General features: G+C 46.7%; 1 protein-coding gene across 2 annotated transcripts; it reads left to right on the forward strand.

Moving 5' to 3' along the window:
- The first annotated feature begins 5,769 nt into the window (after positions 1-5,769).
- On the forward strand, positions 5,770-9,813 carry OTX2 (orthodenticle homeobox 2). Of its 2 annotated transcripts, none has more exons than XM_021701491.1 (3): positions 5,770-5,866; positions 6,866-7,041; positions 8,907-9,813. In XM_021701491.1, the coding sequence occupies exons 1-3, from the start codon at positions 5,770-5,772 to the stop codon at positions 9,525-9,527; spliced, it is 894 nt and encodes a 297-aa protein (XP_021557166.1). In that variant the 3' UTR covers positions 9,528-9,813. The 2 variants fall into 2 exon arrangements, with proteins under 2 accessions (XP_021557166.1, XP_021557167.1); XM_021701492.1 differs by having other exon boundaries at positions 6,890-7,041.
- Positions 9,814-12,325: the final 2,512 nt, after the last annotated feature.

The raw sequence follows: 12,325 nt of genomic DNA on the forward strand, positions 1-12,325 counted from the left end.
GATTCCCCGGCTCGTGTTCTTTGCAGGCTGCCTTGGGCTCCTTCAAACTCTAAAAACCCTGCGCAGATACCAGGAGTCCGAGTCTCTCGCTTCGGGGACCAGGGAATATTTATAAGGGCGCAGCGAGTGGGAGAGACACTGAGTTTTTGAAAATAGTTTGTTCTTGGACTTGTGTATCTGTCTTTCTCTTGCCTTCACGCCCACACCTCACTCCCAGGCCTCCTTTTTTTACCCTTTCTGGCCCTCAGCGTGGTCTGACCCTGGTTAAAATGGCATAGTGGTGGTTTTAGGCTTCAGCCTGACTTGTTTTTTGCGTTTGATCTACATGCTTATTGCTGCCGTTGAATGAGATAACCCAGTTACCTCCACCCTCGCTCTTCTCCAGCATTCCCCTAAATATTTTTATCTTTCCATCTTATTGTATGGGTTTCCTTTCTCCTCTTCCCTAAAATCAAAACAAAACAAAAGGGGGGGGGGGGAAGGAGGGAAAAGAAAAGGAGAAGAAAGGTAAGGGAGGCCTCCCTGTCCATCATTTTAATTATACAATTAGTTCACAAGCTCCGGCCCATAATGTATATTTTAAGGGGAGCCCAGTGTCTTTCAAGAACATTCTGGTAATGTCGGAGGCCTGGATTTGTTGCCTGCTCGTCCCCCCGTGCAGCAGCGGCCTGTTTTCCTCCCCCTGTTGTGTGTTTTTATTATTTTCCCTCTGGCTTAGATGTGTCAATCATTCTCTCCCTGCCATTGGTTGGAGAGTTTGCGTCAAAAAGTTGCCAGAGAGGCGCTTTCTCAGCAAATCTCCCTGAGAGCGGAACCGACCTCAGCTCCAACTCAGCCTCCACTGTTATTAAAAATAAAAATCGCTAGAACAGCCCTCATCACGTCTACTTTGTATGTATCACAGAGGGACCCACGCGTGTTTCGAACTCGAGCTACTTTCCTCATTTTCTACTCTTTAAATTTTTTTTCGTTGTTTGACTTTTTATGGAGGGGTGAAGACTGCAAGATTTCTAACGCAATACTCTTGATTTCTTTTAGGATAGCGGGCTATTTGGAATTTTGAAGGATAATTTAATTTTTTTCTAACTTCCCATGCGGCTGTAAGGTAAGTCTCCGTCTGTCTTGTCTGCCTGTCCATATCCATGTGTCCCTCTGACTACCATCGCCCGGTACCTCCAATAGACCGACTGATACACACTTCTGCGAACGTGGAGTTCTTCCGAAGCATGCTGTATTTTTCTCCCTCGTAAATTTTTAGGTGTAGTAACGATCACTGCGAAAAATGTATGATCTGGAGGTGAGGGCGGGAGTGGGAGGAGGGGAGGCAGCGCGCTCCTGGGGTCGCCGCTTCCGCCAAACGTCGTGGAAACCCTGCGAGGCTAATGTGGGGTGTTTTGGACGGGTTTTGTTTGTGGTTTTGTTTTATGTCAACGCCCATTTCTCCCTGCTATTTTGCGTTTTGGCCCTCAGATGTGGTTGGGTCATTTGCACTGATCTCAAGGACATTTTCAGAGTCAGGGACAAAAAGATGCAGATGTAGCTAGATGGATGGATAATAATAAGATAGGCGTCTTCTAGAGCCAGCGTGCCCGAAGCCCGACTAGCTCTTGGATCGGCGGGTGAAGACGGTCGCAGCTCGAGCCCCCTACCTGCCCCTAATGAACGTGAGAGGAAACGCGAACGGATAACCGAGGAGGCGTGGAGCGGCCGGGAGCTGGTCCGCCCGGCGCTCGCCGCTCTCTTTCCGGTCCCCTTTCCCCAGAGCCAAGAGCAGCTCACCAAGATTCGCCCTCCGTTCTCGGCCTCTTCCAAAGGCCACCAGTTCTCCTTTTCCTTTTTGATCACCACTTTTCTCCCCCCACAATAACCTGGGAGTGCAGTAACTCCCCCATCCCCGGTTGTCGTGGTCCCAGACCCGGGTCACCAGGCCGAGCGAGAGCAGGAGAGTCGTTTTGCAACGTGACTTAGCCCGGGATTGTTCCGGGCCCACCCCGTACAGCCCTCCGCAAACACCTGGGGCAGGCATAAGTGTTGGTGAGTGGCTCCTGGTCCTCCCGAGGCCGCGGCGGGGCCGGGGACAGGAATCCTTACATTGGGGAAGGCGCCCCCTCCGCCGTTCTGGAACGCGGGCAGCGCCGGGGCCTGCGTGCGCGTTCGCGCGCTCCCCTCCCGGGCTCGGGGACAACCGGGTGTCGTGGGGCCGGGCCGGGGTCGAGGGGTGCCCTGAGGCCCAGCCTCCGTTCTCGGTCCACCCAGGGAGGACCATCAGGTCTCTGCCAGCAGCCTGCCTCGGCGACGTGTCACGTCGCCAACTCCAGAGAAGTCTCCGTGTTGATGCGTTCTCTTAAAATCACAGTCCGATTTCAGAACACATTTTTTGAAATCCCAGTCCCGCGTCAGAACTCCACCGAGTTGGCTTTTTCCTCCTTTACAGACAGAAGTGGGGTGTGGAGACAGAAGGCCGGGCTGCGTTGACCCTGGAGTGGTGGATGACTTGGGGAGGGGACGGGGGCAGTCGCTCCTGGAAATCCTCCCCTCCGTCCTAGAGCTTCGGGGTCAGGATTTCTCCCACTCACTTCGGGACTTTTTCCAGGCACCAAAAGTTATTAGCACAGGAGACGAGTTGGAGAGGAAACTCCTCCCCCCAAAGGAAGGTAGACACCCAGACCTCTCCTCACACAGCTAACACTGGGGCTTTCTCCTCACCATAATTAATAGTCAAGGCCAACCCTTTTGGCACGTTTCTTCCTCCCTCCCTCGCGGGTGGCAGCGCTGTTCGATTCCCTGAGGCCAGAAACTTTCACTGGAGTTCGCCGGAGAGGGAGGCCCGCGCCGGCTGTTTCCGCGGTGCCCACATCTCTCCTCTTTTCTTTCTCTCCTCTTGCTCTTCGCTGTCTTCCGAGCCACAGGCCAGTCGCCAGTCCGCGTAGTTTTGTTTCTTTTCCATCATGCAGAAAATTAATCAGCCCGGACGAGAAGCAGAGCTGAGCACGGCGGCCTATAATTAAGGGACGTGTGCCCCTCGGATTATCTCGTTAGTTTATCAAGAAAACATTTATTATAATTAATTCTTGGACGAGGTAATTATTATTGAGCGAGGACACAGCAACTGGTAGATGGGCTCCTTGGTAGGAAAAAAAAAAAAAAAACAAGGGGGGGGGGATGCGGGGGAGGGGGGGAAGAGCGACAGATTGCACGAATTGACCGTTAGATATAAGGCGGGGCGGACAGTGGAGCCGGACCTGGGGCGCCAGGACTGCGGGGCTGCGGGGCAGGGACGCCGGACCGAGGCACTCGCGCCCGGAGGTGCGGGCGCCCACCGGCTGCGGGCACTCGCTGGACGACCGTCACCCGCTCCCGTAGGTAGGAGTTCTCCAGCGGCCACCTCATGAGCAATCATAGTGAAGCTTATATTTTTGACGGGCTATTTCTGTTTCCCCCTTCTGGGCTCGGCTTAGAGAGTAAGGGAGAAAGGTGTTCTTTGGGGGCTTTGAAAGTTAGATGGAAGGGCCCATGGCCTCTTCTTTGGAGAGTGCATACCTAGACCGTTTGCTGAGAGAACTTAGTTTTATCTGGGGGTACTTTTCTTTTTCTTTTAAAGATGCATACAGTAGTAAAAGCGAAAACAGTTTATCCCTAAATTTTAGTGATTTTTGCGATGGTAAGGGCAGAGGAGCTCCAAGAAGGATCTTTGCCTGGTGCTTTCTATCCGTTACTGCTTTTTATGTTGGAATGTGCCACTTTCTGAATCAGACTTTTCTAATTGGGTGAGAGCTCTACATGTAAGAACAATTCCGTATTTCTCATGTGTACATCTGCTTTGATTTTATTTTTTTCTATAGTAGTTCAGAACTTTTCCAACATATTGTATTAAACAAGAGAAAACTCCAGCTTAGAGGCTACTTAGACAAATAAAATGACTATTTTAAAGCAAAATTATTTTCACAGCTTCCAAATAACTATGTCTTGAAAAGAGAGCAGAAAATATGAAGTCTTTGTTGTAGCAGCAACTAAATTAGTTCTATTGATGAGATAGTACAAAGTCCTCCGAGAAGGGTATTTATAAAATTACATTGAATTAGATCTGAGGATGGAAAAGCATGATTTTTGTGCTATGAATTTAAATCAGGAAGAAGTTGCAGTGACAGAGTTCCATTTGTAGAATTTTGTGCCTTGATTTCTAAAGCAATGTAAATATGAAAACCCGATCCTGAAAACTCAGTAGGACCTTTGTCAAAGTAAGAGGGAACTTCTCCTAATCTTGTATCCGCCATTTTGAAGCAGTCTCTCATAGTGTCAAAGTTGCAAAGTAGAGATCCTTGCAAGATAAGTGCCATTTTTTAAGCAAATAAAAGCCAGACTTGAAAACTGTCGGCCCATATTAACATCCATTTTGGATCTCTTCGCTTGGGGCAGTGAGAGACACTTAGCTGAAGAAAGTAAATAACTTTTCTTTTTCTTCCTTTCTTTTGCCTCCCTGAGCTCTTTTTCTTATAGGATTGTAGGAAACTTGAAAGGTAGGGAGAAATTCTATTAGTTCACAACTTTGGGTGTTTGTGTATCTACTTTCTTCAAAACTAAAATGTGCAAAAAGCAGCCGGAATTAACAAGAAACTCTGCTCTAGTTGCTGAGGACCCAAATGTCTGAAAATTTGCCTCCTGCAGGATCTGCAGCCTCCACAACATCAAAATCAACATGGAAGCGGCTTGCACTACAAATGCACACCCTTTCTACTTGCAAATGTGGGGGCCTGTCATTATCTGATTGGTGGGATTCTAACTTCAGAATTTCTAGCAAACCTCATGCCAATCTTTACGTTTTTTTTTTTTTTGCAGTATGTTTAAATATTTGATGGGTGTCGATTAAAAAGTTAAATACTTGTTTGTTTAGCTTTAGTTCTTTAGACACATAATCAAGGTCCTCCAAAACCTTAATAAATCTGTTACTTACCTCAAAATCTAATTACCCAGACTACTAATTAGGTGAAAATGATTACTGGAAATGACTTCAAATGTGAAGTAATAGCGGTTGAGCAGTTTTCTCAAGTTTGTCGATTAGCAAGTTGGTATTTTAGATGTTAAATGCACTGACATTTTAGGATCACAGCAGTTAAAAGTGGTAAAAAGCTAAGGTAATTAAAATTTGCCTTGGAAAGGCAACAGTCTGGGGAGAGGTAGATTTCTTGAATTGTTTCTTTGTTTCTCACCAATGGGCTTTGTTATCAGCATTATTTATTTAGCCAAAGAGTTCTTTGTCTCTGCAAATGGCCCCAATCAAGTTTTGTTTGAGACAATTAGCTAGTGCCAGCCAATGAGTCCTATGCAAATGTAGGGATAGGAATGCAATGTGTGCATTTGAAGGCGTGGGGTTTTGTTCTTGGGGAAGGCAGATTGTAATTGCTTTCTTCTGGTACTTTTTTTTTTTTTAAGTTTAGGGTGGGGGTGGGGAAGACAGGTTTATCTGGTCTCTCTCCCTCCCATCTAGTTCCAGAGCAGCTGGGGGTGGGGGTGGGGGGTAGGTTGCAAGTCCTTTAAAAGCCTCTACCTTGCATAGCCCAGGCTCTTTTTAAGTTAGTGGTGGAACGTGGAAGAGCTGCCGCCTGCGAAGCAGTAAACCAGCACCTCTGTTTGTTTGTTTGCTTTGTCCATAGTTAACTGCTCCCAACCCACACACCAAGGACCCTGAATCTGTCCACTCCCGGCGAAGCGAGACCTTCTGGCTGGGTCCCCCCGATTTGGGCCGATTTTGCGCCTCCAAACAACCTTAGCATGATGTCTTATCTTAAGCAACCGCCTTACGCCGTCAATGGGCTGAGTCTGACCACCTCGGGCATGGACTTGCTGCACCCTTCAGTGGGCTACCCGGGTAAGTGAGCCTCGCGGCACTCCTGCCCCGCCTTTCCCCACGCCCGCCCCTCGGGGATGTGACACCCTTTCCGCCGGAGCACTGGGGCTGATGGTCCTGCTGCCCCACTCCAGCTCCAGGCGTGGTGTCCCCACTGGGTTTTCCTTCTAAGAAGCAGCTCAGAGCCACAGGGCACTTAACCGGCCTGAGGGAAGAATAGGGGCTGGAGGGAGTAGGTGGATCCCACAACGCTTGGAGAAACTCACAATGCTTTATTCTTAACTGGAGTGAATGGGGGACACACACTGTGGGGTGGGGGGGAGGAAGGTTACTGCCTCTGCCCATATCTTGAAGCCCAGTTCTTCGGAAGTGCCCTCTTTGAGAAGCTGGGTCTCCTAAATTCTCCCCACCATGCCTGGGGCTTCCCCTCTGACCTCCAGGCCCTCTGCCTCTAATCCTTAGAGGTGTGATTTACCCTGGGTACGGATGCTTTCCTTTCCGGTCAGATCTGGGGGTTTGTTTTGTTTTTAGTCCTTGTAGAAGTTTTAATATGCCCCCATTTTAAAGATGGAGGAACAAAGGCCCTTGGAGTCCTAAAAGCCAGGATCTCGAGCAGGATCGGGATTTCACCCCATCAGTCTGAACTGCGGGTCCTCCGGGATCCTTTGACTTCAGGGAATGGATTTTTTGTTTGTGTTGTGGTTTAGGGGTTGATTTTGAGGGGTTTTTGGGTTTTGGCTTTCTTTTATTTCATTCGTTAGCTATCGAAGGGCCGCTCTGGCTGGAGCGATCCCCGACGTCAGGTGGAGTGGGAGGCCTCCCGTGGAAGGGACAGTGTGTGTCTTGCGACCCAGTGTTCACTGGAGGAGCCCAGGCCCAGGGAGGAGGGGTGGGGAAAACACTGATAGGCTCGGGGTTGCAGGGCTGGGAGGACGAGGGAAGTGCTGGGAGTGGGGGTCGGGGGAGTCAGAGCCCCCACAGAGACCCCTATGACTGAGAAACTGCTCCCCCACCCTAAAGGGCCCTGGGCTTCTTGTCCCGCAGCCACTCCCCGGAAACAGCGCCGGGAAAGGACGACGTTCACCCGGGCGCAGCTAGACGTGCTGGAAGCTCTATTTGCTAAGACCCGGTACCCAGACATCTTCATGCGGGAGGAGGTGGCGCTGAAAATCAACTTGCCCGAGTCCAGGGTGCAGGTAGGGCAGATGTAGATAGAACCATCCTTCCTGACCGTGCCACCCCTCCCCTGAGCACGGTATATGTCGAGGACCCAGGAGAGTCCCAGGTCTTAGAGAGGACCACAGGAAGGCTTGAAACTGAGCGCTCCATTGGAGGCCAGTAAACTCTTCTAAGGCCCCTTCACGTGCCTGATTACTCCTCATCGCCTTTTTGTCCCCTCACCCCCACCCAGTCCTATAAGCAAGAGCCTTCTGGCCTAGGTTGTAAGGTAAGACTGGTGATTTAGCTGCAGTAATAAAGCACAATTCTAGAGCTCTTGGGTCCTCAGCCAACAGAGGCCCGGCCTGGGCAGATTTCAAGGACAGTTACTTAATATTTTAATACTTCCTTCCCTTTCCCCATGTGGAAATCCTACCCCATTTTCATCTACTTTTAGGGGTGAAAGAAGCTTAGCTCTGGATAGTCCCAATATTTTTAACAGGTGAAGAAATGGAGTAAATGACTTGCTCAAGGTCACACGACAGTTGGGTGGTAGAGCCAGGCTGTAGAAGCAGCTGGTGCTCTTACCAAAGAAATTACACAATAAAAGTGTTTTCTTTGACTTCTTAGGGATTGAACAGAATCTGCTAGCTCTGAGCCATTCAGCAGATAAAATACCAACGCAATATCCTCAGTGACACCCTCCCCCCCCTTAACTTGACCTGAAGCTGGAGAGGGAAAGTAATCTCCAACTTTTCTGAAATGCAAACACCATACAGAGTTCTCTTGAAAGAATGTTTAGCACCTAAACACACACATAATACACACACACACACACACACACACCTGGGACTCCCCTTCAGCTAGGACATACCAGTATAAACTGCAAACCAGGAAAAAGACTTTTCAAAGTAAGATGGAAGAAGCATTTGTGAAGCTTGAACTCAAGTCTTCACCGAAAGAAAACAAATGGCTCTGAATGATCTGTGGTGATATGCTCAGCCTTGGTGGTACAGTTAACATACCCATATGTTGAGCTCATTCAAGAGCACTAAGGACTTGTTGCTCAGAAAATGCCTGTAGTTTCTCTCAAAAAAGGGTGGTAGTTTCTTTGATAGGCCCCCTCACACACCAAACACTGCTCCGTCATTGCAGAACACGAACAGGGCTGGTAATGAGAATCTTCAGAGTTGCAGGCAGAGGCTTAAATTGACGAGCCAGCAAATATAGTACAGGAAACTGAATCCGTGTGCTGAGTGGCACTACCCTGAAGTCAGAGACTCCAGTGTCAGACTTGAGATGAGCTGAGAAGTCTGTCCTCAAGCTCAGAGCAGACTACATACAAGTCATTCCACTTACCGTAAAGATTTCAGCAAATAGTGGCTTTCAGACCTCCGTCTTCAACAGGATCACTTCTCCTTGGAGCTTGCTTTTGTGAGTCTTTCAAGGAGAGAGAAAAAGGTAGAGTGATGAGCAGTTATTCCCGGGAAGATGGACTGTAAACGTTGAATTTAGGCTGTTCTTGTTGGCTAGTAACAACATCGTTCTCCCTCACCTCTGTGTTTACCTCCAGAAGACATAGACACATTGTATTCCACTGTAAGAATGTTGTTCCACAGTAACACTGGGTCTATGTGTATGTGTGTATTTGAGGTGAAGTAATGAGATAGGAAAATGAGAGGGAAAATTTTTAGCCATAGGATTTATTATTCTGGGCTAGGAGTCCAGTGCTTTTAGACAGAGCCTCCCGACTTCCTTAAAATTCCAGGGGTGTATATATAAAAGTACCATATAGCATAGGTTTTCAGTGGCAGGACAGATTGTCTGCTTAGCTCACCTATAATCTGGGAGCCACTCTTGTCCTTACTGAAACCATGTTAAAGAAGTTTCTTTCCCTTTCAAGGTATGGTTTAAGAATCGGAGAGCTAAGTGCCGCCAACAACAGCAGCAGCAACAGAATGGAGGTCAAAACAAAGTGAGACCTGCCAAAAAGAAGACCTCTCCAGCTCGGGAAGTGAGTTCAGAGAGTGGAACAAGTGGCCAATTCACTCCCCCCTCTAGCACCTCAGTCCCGGCCATTTCCAGCAGCAGTGCTCCTGTGTCTATCTGGAGCCCAGCTTCCATCTCCCCACTGTCAGATCCCTTGTCCACCTCCTCTTCTTGCATGCAGAGGTCCTATCCCATGACCTATACTCAGGCTTCAGGTTATAGTCAAGGATATGCTGGCTCAACTTCCTACTTTGGGGGCATGGACTGTGGATCTTACTTGACCCCAATGCATCACCAGCTTCCTGGACCAGGGGCCACACTCAGCCCCATGGGTACCAATGCAGTCACCAGCCATCTCAATCAGTCCCCAGCTTCTCTTTCCACCCAGGGATATGGCGCTTCAAGCTTGGGTTTTAACTCAACCACTGATTGCTTGGATTATAAGGACCAAACTGCCTCCTGGAAGCTTAACTTCAATGCTGACTGCTTGGATTATAAAGATCAGACATCCTCATGGAAATTCCAGGTTTTGTGAAGATCCATAGAACCTCTTTGTGGGTGATTTTTAAATATACTGGGCTGGACATTCCAGTTTTAGCCAGGCATTGGTTAAAAGAGTTAGATGGGATGATGCTCAGACTCATCTTCTGATCAATGTTCCGGGAGGCATAGAAGGAAAAATGAAGGGCCTTAGAGGGGCCTACCAACCAGCAACCTGAAATGGACAAACCAGTCTACTTAAGATCCTGTCATAGTTTTAGATCATTGGTTTTCCTGATTTGCAAAGTGATCAAAAGCATTCTAGCCATGTGCAACCAAACACCACCAAAAATAAAACTAAATTGTGAGGGAAAGGAGGGAAGGACATGGTAGCCTTCTTAAGCAGAGGTGTTCCAATGTTTTAGCCAATCCGTGGTTGAATCTTAGGAATGGACAGTGTCTTCAAGCTCACTCACGTTTCATGACCAACTGGTAGTTGGCACTGAAAAACTTTTCAGGGCTGTGTGAATTGTGCGACTGATTGTCCTAGATGCACTACTTTATTTAAAAAATAATGTTCATAAGGAGTCAATATGTAGTTTAAGAGACAATCAGTGTGTGTCTTATATAAATGGTACATCTGTGGTTTTTAATCTGTGCTAGACTTCAAAACTGTGATCTCCTGTTATTGTATGCAACCTTGAACTCCATCTCTGCAGGGGTTCTTCTGTGATTAACTAGGTTATAATTATAAGCAAATTCAGAGCAACTGAGTACTTATCTAAAAAGATTACCTTTGGCTGGAGGTGAGCTGCACTGAAACTTTACAACAAAATGTCTCTGGACAAGGAGAGTGAGAGAAGAGAAACAAAAGGACACTGATTCATCTGTAATTTACTGTTGGTAAGCCTAGCAGTAAAGAGACATTGGTCAATTGCTCTGACCCTGATGAATTTATAAACTGAGATCATTGTCGTTTATGCTTGCAGATGTTAACTGGAAAAGTTATATATGCATAAACCTTTTCTTCCTGGATTTGGCAGATATGTATAATTATATTAAAATGGTTCTAGCACAACATTGGGTCCAGTTTAATTTTACACACTATTTATGGATGAGAAGCCCACATTCAGCCTCTCCTTCCCCAAACATGTTTTATTTAGGTCAGAGAGGAAATTAGTAAACTTTATTTAAAAGGCATTTTTGGTTTTATCTGTGGATGAACTAGGTATGAGTGACTGCAGTATATAAACTTTTTTTGGGACTTCCACCAGTACTGCTCTGAAATAGAACATAGGAGAGCCTAACAGTCATTAGGATCTTGCTCTCCTTGCTTTTCCCTCCCTGCCGCATACCGTAATGATTTCTTAGGCACTTCATTGATAGGTTTTAACATAGATCAATTTTTTTTAAAGTGAGAAGGGAAGAACTGTTGTAGTACCTCAGAGAAAATGAAAATGACAAGAATTCCTTGTTTTTATTCTCTCATTTGATTAAGGGGATTTCTTTTTTTAACTTTCAAAAAAATCTGAGGTAAACATGAGAGGGAATGTAATCAGAATCTGAAAGCAATTCAGGCAGAAATGATTTCTGAACAAAAGAGTTTCAGAAAAGTTTTAAAACCTATAATTTCAGTAGTTGAACATAAGGCGTCCTGGTCAGTTTTGTTTTTGTTTTGTTTAAAGAAAGTGCTGAGGGAAAAAAAAAATAGGTCTCTTCTCAGTTCTACCTGCATTTTGTAAACCAATCACCAGAAAAGACAAATGAGCCAATGGTTCATGGTGCTCCTCAGGTAAAAGCAATATTTAATTTCATTTTAAACTCTATGCTCTTAAGTTTGACCAAAATGAAGTGACTCGTGATTGTGACTTTTTAAATGAACTTTAGCAGTTGCTACCATTTTGTTTTCTGGCTAATTTTTCTGTCCCTGGCTGTGCATGCTCTCTTGACCCCTACGTAATCTTGCCTAATAAGTAAATTGGTTTTGTTTCACTGCTAAAGGAAATGCAATAGCTTACAACCGGCAACTGAGGCAAAACCTGATGGCAAGATTTTCGAGTACCGACTAATAATATTCAGCCTACGCTAGTTTACACCAAAGGGAAATTGAGGCCCCAGAGAGAATCTTTGTTTTACGATTTTCCAGCTTCTGGATCTCACGCTCCTCCATCTTTTCTCAAGCAACAGTAAAGCAGATCCAAAATAATTTCTCACACTGCTTTCAGTTTTCAGAATGCCCCACAAAGGATCAGTAAAGAGCCCCCCCCCCCCCGCTTTCGTTAAAAATAATGACAAACATGGCACTACTCCGCAAATAACGCAGTTTGGTTTCTCTCCCGATACTATAAAAACGGAGGTCAGAAAAAGGCGTTGAGCACCCTCTGAAACTAATTTTTCTATCACCTTTGCACAACTTCGTGGAACAGACCACGGAGTTAAATCCCTTTGAATTGACAGCAAAGTAGAAATGAATTCCCCCCTGACCGCAGGCAGCGGAGGTAGGAAAACGGGGGCGGGGAGCTAGCGCTGGCTTAAAGACGTCCAGATCGCCACTCCTAGTCAACACCAGGTTGAATAAAGTTAAACCCAGTCTTGGAGATACCTGTACTGAAATGACGTCACCCTCCGAAGGCGTCAGGAAGCGACTTCAACTGCGTATTGGCAATTAACGATGACCTGAACCGGCAATAGAATCTTGGCTTGGGGGGACGGAGATCAGGTGGGGTAGTCGGCTTCACAAAGATCTGTTGCCCCAAACCTTTATCTTACGCACAAAGATTCTTGGCCCTTCGTATTTCACCTTGGGAATGTTTCTAACCTTCACAGATAAGAGAAATTCAATCAAGTCAAGTT

Source organism: Neomonachus schauinslandi, chromosome 9, assembly GCF_002201575.2.
Source record: "Neomonachus schauinslandi chromosome 9, ASM220157v2, whole genome shotgun sequence".
Lineage (NCBI taxonomy): Eukaryota > Metazoa > Chordata > Mammalia > Carnivora > Phocidae > Neomonachus > Neomonachus schauinslandi.

Excerpts from the sequence above, each read along its gene's own strand:
- OTX2 (XM_021701491.1), top strand. The coding sequence starts at position 5,770 with ATGATGTCTTATCTTAAGCAACCGCCTTACGCCGTCAATGGGCTGAGT. Across the intron at positions 5,867-6,865 it reads CCCTTCAGTGGGCTACCCGG|GGCCCTGGGCTTCTTGTCCC; the intron begins GTAAGTGAGCCT and ends CCCACCCTAAAG. Across the intron at positions 7,042-8,906 it reads TGCCCGAGTCCAGGGTGCAG|GTATGGTTTAAGAATCGGAG; the intron begins GTAGGGCAGATG and ends TTCCCTTTCAAG.